At 46.6% G+C, this 20,162-nt stretch overlaps 1 protein-coding gene across 2 annotated transcripts in view; it reads left to right on the forward strand.

Annotated features, from left to right (window-relative positions):
* Nucleotides 1-20,162, forward strand: part of ALPK3 (alpha kinase 3) — a 1,254,386-nt gene that overhangs the window by 306,976 nt on the left and 927,248 nt on the right. For both annotated transcript variants that reach the window (XM_085643685.1, XM_085643684.1), the window contains one exon: nt 9,876-9,997. In XM_085643685.1, coding sequence (XP_085499811.1) covers nt 9,876-9,997 — 122 coding nt within the window. The remainder of the gene's footprint in view (nt 1-9,875; nt 9,998-20,162) is intronic.

A 20,162-nucleotide genomic window follows, 5' to 3' on the forward strand; every position in this document is an offset into this window, starting at 1 on the left:
GAGTTCCAGAGTAGGGCTAGCATTTAGTTTAGATTTAACCGGTGAGTCTGGGACGGTGGGATCTTGTTTGGATCTTTTTTGTGCAGGTTTTGCATCTTTCAAGCCACCCCTTGTGTCCCTGGAGTCATGAGCTCTCTGGCCAGATGTCATAGTAATGGGGGATGGTCAAAGCTGGTAGTTACAAGTAGATCGTGGATCGTAGTTGGGAGTGAGCTGGATCCCAGGTGTATTTAGTGTGTGGGGATGTGGTTGAGTTAATGCGTGGTAGAGCCTTTCCTGTATGAAGGAGTTGACTGTGCTCACCAATATCATGGACGTTTGCGAGGAGGTGAGCGTACCTCTCAATGTACAGTCACCTGGGGTCTTCACAAAATAATTGATGCGGGTAGCAATGTTTAGGATTTGAATTTTTGGGTGGAGAATTGAAAGGTCACAAACTGTGTTTGGCCGCCATCTTGAAGTCAGGCAGGTGACCGCGAAAGGAGAATGCTGGTGAAGGTATTGCTGCCTTGGAGTTAAAGTAACTGGTGTAGGAGAAAGACCACTACCCCTTGATGGCTATTGATGTGAGTTGAGGCCGTCAGCAGCGGCGGATTCTGAATGAGGGCGTCGGGCTCCGCCCCCATTAATTTAGCACCCCCGTCCCCAGGGTCGGCAAAGTGGTTGTCTAATTTAAAAAAATATATATATACTCTCACCTCTTGCTTGGGGCCGGGGCTTGTGCTGTGATGACTTGATGAGTCACGTGACGCACAGTAATGCCTCAGCATCACGCTGATGCATTGCATTCCCTCTGGACTTGCCCTGAGCGAATAGTATTTGCCGGGCTGACGAGCTCACTGCCCTGAGGCCTGTGAGGTCATCAGCTCGGCAAAGACCTAGCCTCGACGACTGTCTCCACCCCCAATGACATGAGAGTAAAGATTGACCCGGGCGCTTCAGGCTGACGCCCTGTAGCACCAGGGGCTTCACGTCAGTCAGGGAGTGGAGAGGATGGTCATCCCACCCTTTCCCAACTCTTCACAGGGGGTGGGTCCATCCCTGTGAAGAGTTGGGAAAGGGTGGGGTAGAGGCTGCAGGCAGCGCGGGAAACTGAAAAATTTAGTCTGCGCAGTTTGTCTTCAGGACTTTTGAAGACTCATTGCACAGACTCGAGGTGTGCTTCCTGCGCTGCTGTTTGCAGGCCTGTGTTGTGTCGGATGCCATCAGCTGAGGACGAAGCAGAGAAGGTGGTGGGCACCCTCAGGTGCGTGTGGTCATTAACAGCCTCATCGGACTGATCATCAAGAAGGCGACAGAGAACAGTGACCGAAAGAGACAGCACAGTCAAGGTAAGGGAAGACAGTTCAGCAAGGCAAAAAACAGGCAAGAAAAAGTGTGCAGATTTTTTTTGCCTCTGATTATTTTGCACTGTGTATGCGCGCACTTGCTAGAGCATTCTCAATGCTAACAACGCAAGTAATAGGGACTCCGATTATGGCTATTGTGGGTGCTTTGTCTCTCTTTTTTCCCCACCTAAAATTCTGGTGCACTGCGGTGTGATTAGAAAGCGCATCAACTTTATACCTGGGCCCATAGTTTGAATCAGATGGCAGAACGCTAGATCCCTCTTTATTTTCTAAACCAGGGAGCTTAAAAGTAGCACTGGACACCTTGTTTCAAGTCACTGTAGAAAATTAAAGACTTGAAGGGCCAGTCTGAAAAATATAACACATTAGACTATTGCTGCACCTTTTAAAATTATTTGAAACACTTTAGAACTACTTGTATGATGCCAATGTGGACAGATTTTAGTGTCTGCAGACATAATTTTAAGATAGCTGAGTGCTTATTGTCATTACGAGCATTTACATGTCTGTGGGGTCACGGCACACTGGAGTGCGTCATAATTTACTAACTGAATATTGAAAAAATTGGATATATTTAAATATAAATTTAGGATAATAATATTGCCTATACTTACAGAAATTTGGCACCAAGGTAGATACGTGGCTGACCTGACAAAGCAAGGTCTAGTATGTTTAGAGAGATGTATTGCTCACATACTTAGTTTTCTTTCTGTGTAGTTAGTAGCCTGACATCTGGCATCCAACATCTGTCCAAATTATGGTGTCTGTTCCATTGAAAACAGAGCAATGGCCATAAATCCACATGCACCACCCTTCTAGAGCTATGTACTTGCGTGTATCCTGCAGGCGTTTCCATAGCTGTGCTTCTGGATGGCTTTCGCACACTCATGGGGTGCTGCCAGAGTTGTGCACTACAGTGCATCCATCCAACCCCGCCCCTGGACCTCCTAGAGCTCCTGACAGGCCTACAAACTCCTGTGTACCTTTGCCATTCTAAGATTTGTACAACTTGGAACCATTTTCAGAGTTGTGCTCCATATTACCGTGGAGCCATTTCAATACATGTGCTACTGTGCACTTGCAAGACTACTGCTAGGCTGTGGCGCATTTCTCTGTCCCTTGAGACCATTTCCACTGTTCTCCTTCAGAAGTGCGCTGCTCAAGCTTCATATTCCTTTGTACATTGGAACCATTTTAAGGAATGGATCAATAGTTTTTTTTTTTTTTTTTAATTCTGTTTATTAGAATTTTCAACCAAATCAACAACAATAAATGCAGCATTTATCACAGAGGTATCTATTGCAGTATGGGCATGCAGGCAACTTGTACAGCATTACACCACAATACTTCAGTGGGCCTGGTTCCCTTCCTATCTCTAAGGCAAGAAAGTGGACACAACAACCATTCCCCAACACATTCGACCGGGCCCTCCAGTTCCCCCCCCTAACCTGCTCGCACTCTAACAGATATTAGCACTTCCATGAACCTACCCCCGAAGCTAATGGCCGACAATCTTTCAACCCAGACAGCCTATATTTACAGACATCTTACAAAATTCCTACAACCTATCCCCCTGTCTCATCCAAAGGAATGGATCAATAGTTCAGTTGGGTGGACAGACGATCTGTGCATGCCCCTGTACAGCTGCTGAGCTTGCTCCAGGGCTGTGTGATTTTGTAGACTCCAAAGTTGCATCTAAAGCGATCTGCAGAATTGTTGCTGCACAAAGTACATCTTTTTTAAGTTTGTTTTTGCCTCTTAAATGTTTTTGAAGCAGTTTCTTCCTTCATTGCTCCAACACAAAATTCATTCTCTTAAATCGCTGTATGTACTCCGAGGAGCAGGAAAGTCTGTAGAAACCGCGATTCCTACACAATGGCCTCTCATTGCTCAGTTCTGTTTGTTCTCATTACTTTATTTTTCTATGTTATATATTTATAACCAAAGAACAATGTATGGATTGTAAATATGATATTACTTATTTTTTCACTCTGTGTTATCTTTGTAAGGTGGGCCTGGTGGTGTAGTGCTTGTGAAGGGCATCTTCTTTTCAGTGTCCCTTAAAAAGCCTTTAATTTTGGACAAGTGAAAAGGGGATTTTAAAGGAAACTTCTAAACATTTACGCTTTCCTCAGCTCATCTCCTTCTTCCTCCCGGATCATCCTCCAGACAAGGGTTCACTGTTTGTCGCTCTTAGCAATAATCCTTCCCATTACACTAAGGGCCTGTATGGCAGGAGCAGTCCTGCTACTCTTTCAGAATGAGTCAGATCTGCAAATCAGGCGTGGTGACATCCAAGGTTGGATCTGACAGTGAGTCATTCCAGTATTGGCTTGTGAAAACCATTGGTCTTGTTTGGCTCCAAGAGATACCGCCATAACATTGCGTTTGAAAAACTAGCCTCCACCTGGATGTGTGTCCAGTAAAAAGAAGTTCCTGTAACCTCAGGATGGCCTACTGCAGCAGTTAATTTTAGTAACAATATGCTATGCAGAGTCAGTGTGAGGTGCCCTTATCCCATGACCGCCAGGGGAGGATCCCTCACTTGGTTTTCTCCACCTCAGGTGCCTCAGGTTGGTCCTCATAGAAATCTTGTTTGGAAATAGTCTGCCGTCTGTGGTGCCCAAGGTGGAGACGCTTGCTCCATTGAGTCACCAGGTGATCCCTTCACTCCTGGGTTTCCCAAAATTGCACCCCTCCTAGAATCGGTGTTGAGGCAATTTGTGGTGCCGGGTGTTTTGACGGGTGAACATCTTGTTAATAGAACCTTCTAGAAGATTTATTGGGTTGTACACTACCTTCCATTTTATCTGAGAGTTTTCTTTAAGAATAAGTGGCAGGATTGATCCTGTTTCTACCTTCTCTTTTAGAATAGGTGGTTCTGTAGGGTGTACATTTAATTTTGCGATGCTCCAGTGTGAACTGCTCCCTTCATGGTTCTCCAGGGTGGCCTCCTAGAATAGGTTTCTTGAGTGATGTTGCACTCTGTGGCATCCTCTTAGGCCAGATTTTGGGGCAGATACTGCGCTTGATTGGTTTCTAGGATGAACACCATGCTTTGTTGGACCGTAGGGTCAGACCCTAATGTTGTCATTGCACTGTCACAAGTTGGACCCTTTGCTCCATGGAGCCACGGGATGGGACTCCTGAAGTAGGTGTTATGGTAGAAATGGCTGTCAGTAGTGTTCCTGAGTTCGTGCCTAGCTGTGTGGTGCCCTAGGGTGGGATGGCACAGTGCTCTATGGAGTCTCTGCAAGTGCTTGCAGAATGAATGGCTTGACGAACACTATTTCATGAGGGTTCCAAGGTGGCTAAGGGGATGTCAACCCCACCTGGAGCATCTTATTGGTGTACGCTTAGAAACTGCTCTCCTTGTGATATCATGGTGCCTTCTTAGAATGGGCGATAGTGAGGACCATGCAATTCTCGCAGTCGCAGAGCAGGCTTACTAAAATAAGTGGCTCAGTGAACACTGATCTCCACTGTGTTCTAGGGTGACCACAGAGATCATGTCTCAATAAACACCATCTTCCTTGGTGCAACATGAGTATACTTTGACAGGTGAAGGTACTGAACACACCACAGGCTCCCTCATTGTTGGCCCCCTTTCTGCAAGGACAGTTTACAATTGCTTTATTAACCTTCTTGCTTTCTCAAATTTGCTTGAAAATGCACCATTTGCCCACTCATTTTTCAAAACTTTCCAGGGGGGAGAATCCCTTCCCCCCCCCCCCCCCCACCCCCGCCCTTGACCCTCCTTATGCAGTTCAGCTCGCTCGCCACAGAGCACTCATTACAAAATTTTACGCTCTGCACTTTCAAACGTCACCAGCCGCCACTGGCCATCAGGATAGTAAGACTGTTCTGGGCTAACTCAGTTGAACTCACTTGCATGTTTTTCACCTTGTAAATACCCCCAGACGCCAGACTTGAGCCGGCTACATCCCACCCCGGAAGTGACATTAAGGCAGCAGTATAACAGCCCCCTCCACTCTTCGGCATCAGCTTCCCTCAGAGGAGGTTGAAAGGAATGTGCTTACAGAGGCCCTGCAACTAGGGCATACCTTGGCAGAGCCACTCCTCCCATCCAGTTAAGCCCTCACAGACACCCTCTTTGAAAATGGGCGAAGCCAGGATCTTGCTTGACTGTCAACAGGCAAATGGCTCAACAACACTGACCAGTTCCAGGGGACCCATTTTTCCTCATGCAGCACCTAACACTAGAGAGCCTCATGGTGGAGACTTTCACCAGCCAACTCAACCCGAAAGCATTACCGACCACTCCACCAGACAGAGTTAAAACGTATTACGGCATTGGGTAAAATAATGTTCTTCTCTACCACCCTTGTCCTTCGGTCTCTCAATTCCAGTTACCTCCTGGGTCATGACTCGCAAGCATTGTGGGACATGGTGAGCAAGATCTTGCATGCAGCCCCATACGACCTCTGCGTATACCTCTAGCAATTAATTCAGGATGGTCAAGATGTGGTGAAGTATGTCGTTAGATTGTGCCTGGACACTGCTGACTGGGTAGGGCAGTTGGTACCAGTGTGGTGCTTCAACTTCACGCATGCCAACGATCAACGGGTTTCACCAACTATGCCATTTGATAGCACATGTCTCTTTTGAGACAATAATTTGGATTTTGGTTTGGATTTGATTTTTTATTTTCTATAGGGCTTGAATGTCCTGAGGTGCCTTGGCACTGCTTAAATTACAAAATATTGCCAGCTAATTTTCAAGACCCAGGTTTTCAATTGATTCCCAAAGGAAATTAAATTGGGGTTATTTTTTAAATTTAAGGGTAGAATGAGACATTGAGACAATTATAACTGTGTGTCGTCAGCATATGAGACGAAAGAAAAACCAAAGGATCTGATAAGCTTGGCCAGCAGTGTCACATATAAGTGAAACAAAGTAGGGCTTGGTGATGAGCCCTGTGGTACACCGCATGGCAGCCTAAACTGTTCAGAGGAGAAGGCTCCCATCTGAACAAATTGAACCCTTTTCATTGGAGTCATCCTGGAAAATAGTGCTGTTGCGAGCCTTTCCCCCTCCTCAACAAGCCCAGGGTATTTGGGCTATGATCTCAATATTTCAAACCTTGACCTCGGTCTCAGTGAGGCTTGTTGGCCTTTTGTCCTCCGGCATATTGGTAGTGAATAGGGCCAGATAGCAAATGCACGCTCTGGAGTGGGATCAGTGGGCTCAGCACAATGGGAACCACTTAGATTACATCCAGGTATTGGAGAATACAACAATCTGCAGTGATGGTTACTGGACCACAATTTGACTGGCAACAGACCTTTCTCTCTACCCCACCAAGCACTAATGATTGTGTGCGGTGCAGCGTTGCTGTCCTGGGTGAGGCATCTGGGAGAGGTGGAGTTCGGAGGACTCTGTATATGGCAGAAACCAACCTCCACATCAACCTGTTTCAAGCAATGTGGTGGACAATAAAGGGTTACCTCCCTCCCATTAAGGGAGAGTGGGTGCAGGTTCTTACAAATAACAACACCGCCAAGTTTTACTGCAGCAAGCAGGTTAGGGTGGAGTCGTAGGTCTTGTGCGAAGAGACTCTTTGCCTCTAGAACTGGATGCATCATCAGTACATCTCTCTGGTAGTACAAAACCAGGCATGATCATTAAATGCAAGGGTTGATGATCTCAGCGGGCATTGCCTAGCAGATCACGAATGGCAGGCGCAGTGTCTAAGCTTTTGCTTGTTGGAGTTCCCAAGGCAATCTCCCTCGGAGATGCCTTTTGGTTGGACTGGAACTCGGGCTCATGTGCACCTTCCTGCCTTTAACTCTGATGCTCACATTTCTGAAGAAGATCAGGAACGACTAGGCCCATGTCATCTTAGTGGCCTGAATCGGGCCAGGGAGTGTGTGGTACCCAGAAATTCTGACCATGAGCATCTGTCCTCCAATCTGGCTGCTTGTGCGGGAGAATATTTTGTTCCAGCAGGTGGGCAGAGTGCTGCACCCGCACTTGTACAACTTACAGCTACATCCATGGTGAATGAGCAGTGACAGTTGACTGCTTTAGAATGTCCTCACCAAAAAGTAAGTTTCATACTGGCAGCCAAGCACACCACCAAAACAATCTATGAAGGACTCTAGGAGAAGTTTGACTGGTGATTCTCTAGGCATATCCAACCCTTACAAGCCCAGTTCTTTTTCTTTGTTTTTAATCCAGCAAGGTCTTGCTGTGGCAACAGGTAAAGGTTATTTGTTGACCTTATAAGCTTGTCTATGGTTGCCTGATAATCCATCTTTGTTTAAGTCACCTGTTGTGATTAACTTTTTGAATGGGCTGGTCCATATGTATCCACCAAAACCCTTTGTAATGCCCAAGTGGGGCCTCGGTTTGGTTCTTACATTCCTAATGTGCACTCCATTCTGGCCTACACAGCTGACACCTGAGATTGCTCACATTAAAAGCAATGCTCCTCATTGCGATCCTGTCAGCTCTTCGAATGAGTAAGATGCAAGTGTTTTCTGTTCACCATCCATACACCACCTTCGTTCTGGGCTAATTGGTGCAGGCAGAGTACCTCCCAAAGGTTATAACACCTTTCCACATCGGACATTCTATTATCCTGTAGAGAATCTTTACTGCTCCTCATCCATCCAAGAAGAAGAGAGACTCCACCACCTAGATTCGGAGAGAGCTCTGAGTTTCTACATCGATCAGACCAAAAATCACCTATTGACTATCAGCTCTTTTTGGGTTTCTGTGGAGGGAAGAAAGAAAGAGCAGTACAGAAACGGACCATCTCCAAATACATTGATCTTTAAATAAAGATCTGCTATTGCCTGGCTTGCAAACAGCCTCCAGAAAGTTTGAAGGCTCATTCCACCAGAGCTAAAACTGGTAACTTTGCGCTGGTATGCGCAGTGCAGGTTGCGACATAGGCATAGGTCCATATGTTCATGAAACGTTACTGCCTGGATAGAAAGTTATCTGATTTCTAAGAATCCGAGTGCATGGACAAATATCAGAAATAATTTCAGGTGACAGCTTGGAGGTGGTGATTATATTGGGGCTTTGATGCCACATCTGGGGTGAGGCGGAGCTGCATGAGGCAATATACCGGCACATTAAAGAATTTCTGAGAAAAAAACTGCAGATCCAGTGTACTGCATGGGGGTATTCAAAAGGTGAGGAATCGGTAGTTAGATGGAGTATGCTTCAGAAAGACCTTTACAGAAGGGAAGTAACTTGGTATAGAATAGATAGTGCCTCTGCCCATATGGCCTCATGTAGGTGCCGGAGCATAGTTTCGATTACAGTTTAAAAAAACGTAAGTTGCCGGTCAACCCAGTGTTAACTGATCTGTTGCTTCAGACATTTTTCTGGCCTGTGTCCCGCTGTGTATAAATCACCTATTAGTATATTGTAACATGGTTCAATGGAAATATGTTGGGCTCTAATGGGGGTTACTCTTGTACACACGTTATTAATCCTGTTGCTAACAGACATCCTTAACTATTTTTAATATTATTTGTGAATCCCCAAACATGTGTAGAACTTTCAGGAAAGCAAGACGAATCTTATATGAGATGATTTCCATTTTTTTCACCTTGAGATTTGCAGTTACCAGATAAACTAAAGACTATCTGATTCACAGTCATTTCGGTACTAAAGTTGAACTTCCTCCCACAAGTTAAGTGTAAGTGAATGTTTGGTATTGACAAAATGTGAATTATGCTGGGAAATAATTTACTCACAAGTACATTACACAAGTGTGGTGTAATGTGGGGATTATATCACACAGGTGGTGTTTGAATTTCAGTGTGGCGACACCAGTAAACTATGTGAATACCTATATAATTTGCATGCCAGTGGCTATTCAAGAACATTTGTAGGAACCCTCAATATGCTGCCAAATTTTCTTTTGTCAAGGGCATGAATACCTTGTGTGCCAAAATGAAGGGAACACTCCTGACATTGGTTGAGGTAAAGTGAAAGTGGTTTATTTGCAGTTAAAAATATTGCTTCAGGAAACACAAATATTTATAATGCAAATACCCTTTTGCATTGCATGTATGCATGTGTAAATGTACTCCGTGGATTTTTGCTAATGTATACATGGTAATGCGTATATGTGATATGAGGAATCATTTGTGAATCCCTTCACCGGAATTTACTTCCATTGGAGAATACCTACCTATGTGAGTACATTTCCAACTAGTGTTTGTGAATGAGGTCCTTTGCCATCAAATATCAACAGTATTGGTCTAGTAATTCACATTACCTATTGTCACATATTTTCAAGGTCTGAGCAAAGCTGAAAGTATATGCTCAGAGAACCAGCCTTTTTGAGAGCACAACTGTTTTATAGATTACATTAACGGTGATGTTTATGATTAAAAAGATGCACTAGGTTTATAAACTATTTTTTAATAATTGTTAACTGTCATATGAACTATGCATTTGTTTGTCAAAATAAAAGTCTTGAAAAGACAAGATTTTTTGTGTTACTATTTTCTGAATAGTTCTTCCTCCCTTTTCTTTCAGGACTACATTCTGTGCAATAATTTCCCAACTCACTGAGGAAACTCAACCATGTTTTGAGGCCACTCTGAAATCTCGAGCTGTATCCGAGGACTGTGATGCCAAATTTACATGTATAGTCACAGGTAATTTTCAGATTGAGCTTGTTAAGATATATAGCATACTTAAGTGGAAATGTTTGTAGAAATATGCAGTGTAGACGTACTACTTACTGCTGTAAGAGATGATGTAAAAATAAAGTGAAGTTGGATGACTGCATTTTCAGAAAGTGTCTAAAGGCAGTAAAAGTTCAATAAAAATGGACAGAAGCTTATTTCATAGTAAGCAATGATAGAATTATTACAATGATAATTTATCATCTTTGAAATATGTGGGGTTGTTTGAGTTCGCACGTGTTGGCAACGGCAGCCATCTTGAAGTAACTTTTATTGAATACTTTGCCAGAAAGCCATTCCAAGCGGACTGCCCACGCCTATTCATTTATGTGGACACCCAGGCAGCCATTGTGAAATGGAGTTTGTCACAGTATAACAAATATCATTCCAAGATGTCTGCCAGTTTATGAGACTGCATGGCCATACACGTATATGCACAGGCAGCCATCTTGGAATGGTTTGTTAAACTTCATGACAAAAAAACATCTTAAGATGGTCCATCTTTCATACTCAGCTATCTTTAAATGGTTTTAGTAAGCATTGTAAAATGACAGTGGCTCTACCGCTGCTTACTAAAGGCAAGGCCTATTAGCTTAGCCAATGCTTGCTATTAACTTTGTCCTGACTATTCTAGAGTAAAATATTGTGAATAGAACATATGCAGTGTACATAAATAGACATTGATTGTAATCAACTTTATTCTATTCATAGCAGTGACGTTTAAAACGTCTTCAGTTTCAGGTTTATTCTGAGTACCGGGTTGTGGTGTTGTGGGCCCTAGGCCCACATGCTGCACGAATGACCACGCAGACACATTGTGTGTGGTACAAGAACTGGCCTAGGGCACGTGCGCCCGGCCCCTTTTATTGGCAGGGTCACCTGACTGGTGACGCCTGTAATGGGTGTGTATGCAGTGTGGGGAGCAAACAGTTATCCCTGGGCATTTGGTACATGCCAAACTGTGACACAGCATTAAGCTTCATGAAGTCAATACATAAAAGTAGACCCTTACAAGTTTCGAAGTTAATACAATAGGGCAGCTAGAGTTACTGTTTTGTCCCAACCACAGCACTAAAACTACTCTCATCGCAGCCACCAATGACATCTGGCTGTTAGATACAGCGAAGACTCAAAAATGGGCTTATGTTCCTAAAGAAAGATGTCAGGTTCTCTCAAATAGTAGAGACTGCCTGGACCAAGCTCATAAGGACAGTCAGCAAGACTGTCTCATGTTGCCCTCACACATCCCCTAGAGGATGTCATGCTTCATCATAGGGCCGTTCTCTTCATCGGGCCGGCGCTGCAGTGCCCTACGTGTCCCCCGGAGGGTCACTTTGGCGAAGATCTTTTAGATCAAATGCCGAATGATGAGTGCAAGTGAGGTGATCAGTGAGGTGGAATAGTGATATGTGATTGGGAATTAAAACTGATATGGGAGGTACTACGCTATCCTTTAATGAGGAGACCACCCTTTCAGAGATAAAAACCTATGACCGGTAAGTGCTCCCATTAGGGTTTAGAAGGAACCCTGGTAGTCAGTATGTCACAACTGGGTAGGAGAAGTATCCTATAGTCGTGGGAGGGAGAACTATCTCGGGTCACTCCCTCCGTGGTAAGTCAACATATTTTGTGCCTAAATTGGTTGTAAGGATTCATGGCATTTCGTCAAGACGAGAAAAAAGAAAAACATTTAGTGATAAACTACCCCACACTAAGTTGGTGCCCCTATGTGCTACCTACTGTGTGTGTGGTTCAATGTCCAACCTAAGTGAAAGGTACTTAGAACTGCATCAGGTAGTGCGGAGGTGCTGCGCTTGAGCCTGCTGGTAGTTTTGGAGTGCGGACAGCACGTCTGCACCTACCCACCAGTCTCCGCATCGGCGCGGAGACTGGTGGGTAGGGGCAGATGCATCAATTCCGCCATGACCTCAACATTGTACGAAGTCCGAGTGCCATCTGCACGAGTGAGTTCCAAAATGTAGTCACTGCCCCTTTGTGGACGAAACGGCCTAGCCAACGCTCGTCTGGGGCGTTCGCCATCACCGTATCGCCTTGCCCTAGCATACTTCGCCAGAAGTTCACATCTCAGATCCTGAAATGTATTCATGGATAATACCCCTGCATCCCTGTAGGTGGCGTTGTTCGGGTCCATGTGGGATCGTCTGCATTGAAAGTGCCATGCGCAGTACATATACAGGCACCAGCTCTGAACGCTGACTTCAGTTGTCTGCTTTCCGTACCATTCAGCCCAGATTTTTTGAGACATTGTCTCCTGGTGTGGCAGGGATGTCTGCAAGGAATGCTGCTTTTAAACCCTGAAGAGCCTGCCATCGGCAAGTGACAGTGACAGATCCACACCCCATATGCCTCTGGTGTTTCGAGCATGACCACGATGCCAAAAAGTGTGCCGATTGCCACACCATGCACCCCAAGGCCTTGAGGGAATGGTCCCTCAAGCTCATAGGGGTGTGACACCGGGACGGTCTCGATCACGTTCGAGAGGAATGCCCCAGGATGGGTCGTGGAGTCATCAATCAGACGTCGGATAAGTCCCACACAAAGAAGAAGAACAAGAAGTCGAAGAGGTCTTCGAATTCGTTGTTCTGTCGAAGTCATCCGACGAGGGAACGTCAGCATTCGAAGGCCTGGCTCCGTGGTGGAGCGGCTCTGTATCAGAGTCATGGATAAGAATTGGGGCGGTGCAACCGGTGGGTGCCAGGAACATCGACAGGGGGGCTGGACAAAGTCGAGGTGCTCGGACGGATCTGTCTATGGATCTAAGTGGCCTGAATGGCACCAGGGCGAACCTGCCAGCAGAAGACCAGTAGTGCCCCCTTCCGAACCCAAGGGGGCGCCAGCAGGGATGGGGCCACATATATATGAGGTGCATGGCCTCATAAAACTCACAGAGTTTGGCGGGGGTTGCTCCGCCTCCAGGAAACTCAGGGGAGGCGCCGAGATGGCCCAGGCACAGGGGTGCCATATGATGCCGACTCTGGCGCCAACTGGAGCCATTCTATCCAGGTTGGAGCCTGAGCCCTATTCCGATGGGCTTGGGCTTGGGAAATTTTGGGAGGGGCCACTGGACCCTTATAAATACCAGCCCCTAGACCCCAATGAGGACAACTGGTGTGAGAATGTGGCAGAAGCCAGTGGCCTGGACACCTCCCCACATACTGGCTTTGTCTATCCTCCTACCGTGGTTACAGAGGAGGGAGCCTCATTTGCTATGGCGGTGTGAAGGGTGGCCGAGGTTCAGGACCTTACACTACCCTCTGTGGTTATCAAGAAGAATGCCTTAATTGAGATGCTTCAGCTGGGAGTGTCGCTACCCGAACAGCTTCTCCAGTTTAATAAAGCCCTCACGGACGTCCTACTTGGGGCCCGGTTCAATCTCTGTACAGGGGTTCCTGTGAATAGGACATTTGCCTGCTGCCATCTCCCCGCCACAGGTGACCCCAACTTCATCACCCAGCACCCCACTCTGGAGAAATCTTGGTGGATTCCCCACCACTCCACCGTACAGGGAATCCAATAGACTGGATACCTTGTGAAAGAAGAGGTTTTCTTCCACCAGCCTGGCATTGCGGTCAGTAAACACCACATGCCTTTTGGGCTGATATTCTTACTCTCTTTGGAACTTGGTTGTGCAGTTGCTACCTATGGTCTTAGAGGAGTTCTAAACCATACTCTTCGAAGCTATTGCTGATGGGAGGGACACAGGTAAGTTCGCCATAAGCTGTGGGCTGGATACGACCGACTCACTAGGCAGAGCAGTATCATCATCATGACCCTTAGGAATCACGCCTGGTTAAGAACCACTGGCTTTTCGGAGGATATCCAGGCCTTGCTCATGGACATTCCCTTTGATTGCTCCCTTCTCTTTAGAGACAAGGAAGACTCCTCGCTAGAGCTCTTCAAATGACAGCAGCGTTGTGGCCAGGTCCTTGGGCCTTTCCATGGCCCCTCGCCAACCCCAGTCCGCATTTTGCTCCCTTTGTCCTACCCGCTCAGTTACCACGGCTTGCAAACTTCCCATGGCCCTGTATGGCGTAGGAATCGGTACCCACCAAGCCCATGGGTGAGGTAGCCAGATGTCAGGCCAGTCCACCACTCCCCTGGCAGCCATAGCCTTCAAGCCTCTTTAGTCCGACCATCATGGGCACCCAGTAGGAGGCAAGATATGCCACAACCTGCACCACTAGAGGTCGATAACATCCGACCACTGCATTCTCCAAATTGTCCATAAGGGCAACTCCCTCCACTTTGTGACCTCCACGCATTCCACCCACTTGCGACAGGACCTTATTTCCTTACTTCGCCAGTAGATGGTGGCTCTCTTTGCCAAGGGAGCCATAGAGAGGGTGCCAATGTCAGAAATAGGTTGTGGTTACTATTCCCGCTACTTTCTTGTGCTCAAAAAGGACGGAGGTCTTCATCCTATCCTAGACCTGCGCCCTCTCAATTTTGTCCTGACAAATGAAAAATTCTAAATGCTCACGCTCGCTCAAGTTCTGGCTGCTCTGGACCTAGGAGACTGGATGGTAGTGTTGGACTTGCAGACCACATGCTTCCACATCCCCATCCTGCCTGCCCACAGACATTCCCGCTCACGGCAGGTCACAAGCACTTTCAGTTGACCGTGTTCCCCGTGTGCATTACCAGCACCCCTCGAGTGTTCACTAAGGAGACGGCGGTGGTTGCAGCCTATCTCCCCCTATCTCAACGACTGGATGTTGAAGCCAGGCTCGTCCCATACAATCGTCTCCTACTCTCTAGGGAGAGCCCCCTGCACTCACTGGGGTTCACTGTCAACCTGCTGAAGTCACACTTGTCCCCATTTCAGACATTCCCTTTCATTGGAGCTGTTTTGGACACCTTGCAATTTCTGGCGTGTCCTCCAGAAGGGTGAGTCAAGGATATTCAGGCTATGATTTTGATGTTTTAGCTTCTATCCTGGATTTCGGTGAGACTGACTCTTAAGCTGCTGAGCCTCATGGCCTCCTTCATCCTGCTTGTGACACATGCCTGCTGGCATATGTGGGCTCTGCAGTGGGACCTGCAGTTCCAGTGGGCGCAGCATGAGGGCAATCTCTCCGACATGGTCCAGTTCTCGAAGAGTATTGCAAAAGATCTGCCGGACCGGTTGACTAACCGCGATTGGGTTAGTGGCAGACCCTTCTACCTTCCTCAACCAGATCTGACAGTAATGACAGATGTTTCACTCCTGGAGGCGCAGATTGTAGGAAAGTACCACTTTTTAACATGGTCACACCCACTTTTATTGCTCACTGGTACTGATGCTTTTGACTGGAAGTGCACTGGGTCCCTGCTTACCAGGCTCCTGTGTCAGTGCTCTTTCCATAAAATAATACAAATGTTAATTGTAACCTCATTGGCAAGGAATTTAGCATCCTGGTAAGACCCTTGTAAATGGTACCCCTAGCACCCAGGGCATAGGTACTAATGAGGGTCCCTAATGGCTGCAGCATGTATTATGCCACCCAAAAGTACTCATACTCAAACTGCATGCAGACAGCGGTTGCAGGATGCGTTAAATGGTGCAAACCATTCCTAAAACACAACATTGCCTGCTCCTTATGGGCTATGCTAAAATACACTGCATGCACCATATGTAAGTCACCCCTACAGCAGGCCTCTAAAGTCCTAAGGCAGGTTGCTTTATACTACATATGAGGGCACAACTAGTACACTGCATGTACTATATATATGTCAGCCCTACAGCAGGCCTCTAGAGTCCTAAGGCAGGGTCCATTATAGTACATGTGAGGGCACAACTGCATGAACGGATATGCTTCTGTGATGCCTAGTTCCATTGCTAGTTATTGCAATAGATCAGAAAAGCCATTTGAATGGTTGGGCAGATGGATGGGGTCTCGTTGAGGTTTACAGCTATTGTAATCCTGGGGCGAGGGTGTACTCCTTTATTTACCTCATAACTTGAATGTTCATCTAGATAGATTTTTCGGATCCCCCTCCCTACTTCCTTACATTTCAAGCCTGGCGTATTGGGGTCGTATGCACTCGGACCACAACCCACACTGCGTCACGCTGGCCTGGGAGGGCGGTATTCCTGGGGTTCCTACCTGCAGGATGCAGCTGGCAATGCTGGAGGACTCAGTGTTCCGGGAGGCGGTTGGGGAGGCTGTAGGGGAGTACTTTGCGCTTAACTCGGGAACTGCCTCCTCTTCTTTAGTGGAATGGGCACCTATGAAGGTCACTCTACAAGAGAAGTCCTGGGACTGGGCTGTGGGCTGTGGGCTGTGAAAACAGGTAGCATCAGATATGCTTGATATAGAAAGACAGCTGCTGACGGAGTCCACAGCGATTGAACACGCTGAGGAAATGACCTTCTTGTTAGAAGCGCACAAGAAGCATGCAGAACTGTTAGATCGGCAACGCTGTCTTAACTTTGCAGCACATTCAACGCCCGTGCATGCCAAGGCTGACCAGTTGGGGCCTCATCTTGTCTGGTTAATCAAACAGGAGCAATTGACAGGGCCCATTACTGAGCTCCGGTCCCCGGATGGGAGACTCAACCTCACACAGCTAGAAATACACTGTGAACTGTCCACGCATTTTACTCGAATATACAGGTCTACTCGGAAGGTCCCTGAAGGGGCGATGCAGGAGTTCCTAGATGGACTCCACTTTCCGGTCCTGATGCCGGAACAGCAAGAGGAACTGGATGTCCCACCCACGTTGGATGAAGTTAGAGATACCATGAGGGCTCTACCATCTCGAAAAGTTCCAGGACCCAACGGATTCCCTCACAAATTCTACAAGTAATATGCGGATCCCTTGAGCCCGCAATTACTGAACGTATATTTTCGGAAGCGCTTGAATATCGCTCCCTTCCAACCTCAATGACAGAAACCACTTTGATTACGCTTCTCAAGCCTGTTAGAGACCCTACTTCCACAGCTGCGTACTGTCCCCTGGCGCTATTGAACGGCGATTACAAGATTACTAGCAGGCAGACTAGCGCCTGTGATTCCGCAATTGGTTCACCAAGACCAAAATGGATTTGTGTCGGCCCGGAACACATCACTTAACATCCGACGGCTATTCTGGGTGAGGGGCTGGGTGATGCACTGCAGTTAACTGGCCCTCAGCTGGTTGTCTTGTGCTAGACCTGGAAAAGGCGTTCGACACGGTTGAGTGGCCATTTATGTTTGCGGTACTTCATCTCTTTCGGTTTGGGCCATACATCCTAGGCCTTATGAAATTACTATATGGGGCTCCTATGGTCTGGGTGCGCCTGGGGATTCTGTTCTCTGACTCTGTATTGATAGAAAGGGGAACCCCCCAGGGTTGCCCCCATCCATTGATCTTTTCCCTGGTAATAGAACCACAAGTGTTGGCGCTGCAGAGCTTGGCCCCGGAATGTGGGATATACCTTTGGAATGGTTTACACGCAGTCTCACTTTATGCGGACGACATTTTATTATATATCAAAGATTTCCAGCCGATTCCACGTGTCATCCCTGACATGCTGAGATCCTTTGCATCACTATCTGGGTTGGGTGTGCACTGGGGAAAATCTTGTTATACCCCTTCACCCCTGGAATGGAGGACCCTCGTTGGGAGGTAGACGGGACAGTGGTGCACTGACAACCGGTGGCATTCAGATATCTGGGCATACGCATTTATCATAACGGTCGTGATCTCATGGATGGCAACATCACCAGGGCAGTCACAATGCTCAAATCCCAAATCGGATTCTGGAAGAAGCTTAACCTTTTGGTTATAGGCAGGGTGGAGTTAATAAAGATGGTCATGCTGCTGCGTCTTCTTTATTATTTTTCTAATTTCCCGCGTTATTTACCTGTGTCTTTCTTTCGTTCCCTGGAGGAAGTCATAAGAGATTTTATTGGGAATAACACACGGTGCAGAGTGGCTCTGACAAAGTTGTACCTGCCACGGTCGTGGGAGGACTGGCTTTACCCAACTTAGAGCACTACTTCCTGGCATCTCAAATACTGTGGATGGCAAAATGGGTGGAGGAACTACACCTGTCAGACTCGGCGGAGCTAGACCCCCCGTACTCCTTGGACAGGATTATTTTCCTATTCTATCCCTGTAATAGATCACATGGATCGCTTCCATTATTGGTTCAGATTGCATTGAAATGTTTCCGTAAGGTGCTGTGCCTTACTAGGCATTTTATACAGTACACGCCTGTTATGCCTTTGCTGGGCATGCCGACAGCGAGAGGACGAGTCCAGAGTTCGGACCTCACAGATTTGTTGGGGGCAGGTCTAATATACACTAGGGGACTTGTATGGAGAGGGCTCACTATGGCCGTTCCTCACCATCACAGAGGAGGGCGGGGTTCCCCCTGCTCAAATTCCTGAATTATGCCTCCTAGATGGACATGATGCAACGCTGGTAGGGTGACATTGCGCAGGAAGCCCCAACACATCTCCTTATGCAATACACGTGATGGGCACAGGGCGTCACCTAGTGAAGTGGTTTGCGGTGTCAATCCGAGAACAGACCCTAGCGGACTTAACGCCGCTACGGGCTAAATAGGAGGCTGACCGGTAGAGTCCATATTCAGAGAAGGAGTGGCCCATAGTCATGGAGAGCCCCAGAAAGATCCCCACAAACGCACGTTTTAGATTGATTCAGCTTTACATTGTCCACAGGACATACCTATCCCCAGACAAGATAAATAGGTATTTTCATAGGCTAGATGCGTGCTGACTGCGCTGCAAGTTGTTGGATGCGGATCTGTTACATATGCTCTGGTTCTGTCCCAATCTGCACTCAAACTGGGATGGGGTGATTAGTGTGCTGGCCACTAGTACTGATGGAGAGGTCCCGTGTACATGGGAGGGATGTATTATAGGAGTATTCCCTAGAAGCAAAAAAACACAAAGCATCCTCTAGGTTTCTGGATCTGGGTCTGGGCGTGGCCAAATGGCTCATTACATGCCGGTGGAAAGCAGAAGAACCCCCACCGATGAAAGCATTGTTTCATTCAATTTTGAATTGGGTTAAGGCAGAGGCGGTCTCCTTAGTAAGGAAAGACACATTGGGTCTTCGCAAATTCCCCATTTCTACAGAATGGAATGCAATGTTGTGTATGCTTCAGGGGATGTTTATTCCACATGACCCTCTGGATATTCCTAGTACTAATTAGTATTGTGTAATCTATGCGTCGTAATGTGGCCCCAGCTGTGAGCTGTACAGTAAAGTATGTTCCATATACCCCAAACTGTCATTTATAACTTCCAAGTAGTCAAAATATACAAATGTACGATCGTAGAAACAGTACCTTCCTGTACCGATTGAGGTCCATGTATTTACCTACCTCTATAAGGCTCCTGATCCCCTCCCATACCCCCTCCGCTGGTTGAGTTATTGCATTAGATGTTATTTATAAGATTGCTTGATTGATTAAGCAGATTGATGTGACATGGCGGAGGGAAGCCATTTGTGTTGTATATGTGCAATTAATATGTATACTTAAAGTATAGTTATACTGTATCATAACATGGATGGACAGCCAGGCTGAAGGAGCTTTAAGGTTACGTGAAAGAGGGTATATGCCATTTGTTGTTAACCAGGTAGAACTGACGACAGTGATGTCTTAAAGCCACTGTGATACTGATTCACATACTCTACCACGCAGATTGTCTACTGGTTGCATATACTTTTGTCAATTTTTTTTTCTTATGTACAAAACTTTTAATAAACAGATCAAACAATAAAAGAGATCAGAAAGCCATTTTAAAGGTTTGTACTGGGCATTAGTCATTACAAGTTACCAAACTACATAATTGCTTCATTGAAAATACTGTTTGGTATCAAACAACTTGTCTTAATAAATCTATACTGATACCAGTATCAGATGTATGAAGACATGTATGAAGACATGCACCCAGGGGGCACCCTAGAGGTGCCCTCTGTAACCCTACTAGTCTCTTAGTGAGTTGGCTGACTGGTATCTTCCAGCCTGCCACCACAGATGAGTTTCTGACCCCCTGGAAGGGAGAGACCATGCTCTCGGAGGCCAGGAACAATGCCTGCTCGGCAGAAGGGGTTCTCATCTCCTCTAGCACGATAGCTAGTGATTTATCATATCGAGGCCAGAGACTTTAAAGCC

This window comes from Triturus cristatus, chromosome 3_1, assembly GCF_964204655.1.
Source record: "Triturus cristatus chromosome 3_1, aTriCri1.1, whole genome shotgun sequence".
Taxonomy (NCBI): domain Eukaryota; kingdom Metazoa; phylum Chordata; class Amphibia; order Caudata; family Salamandridae; genus Triturus; species Triturus cristatus.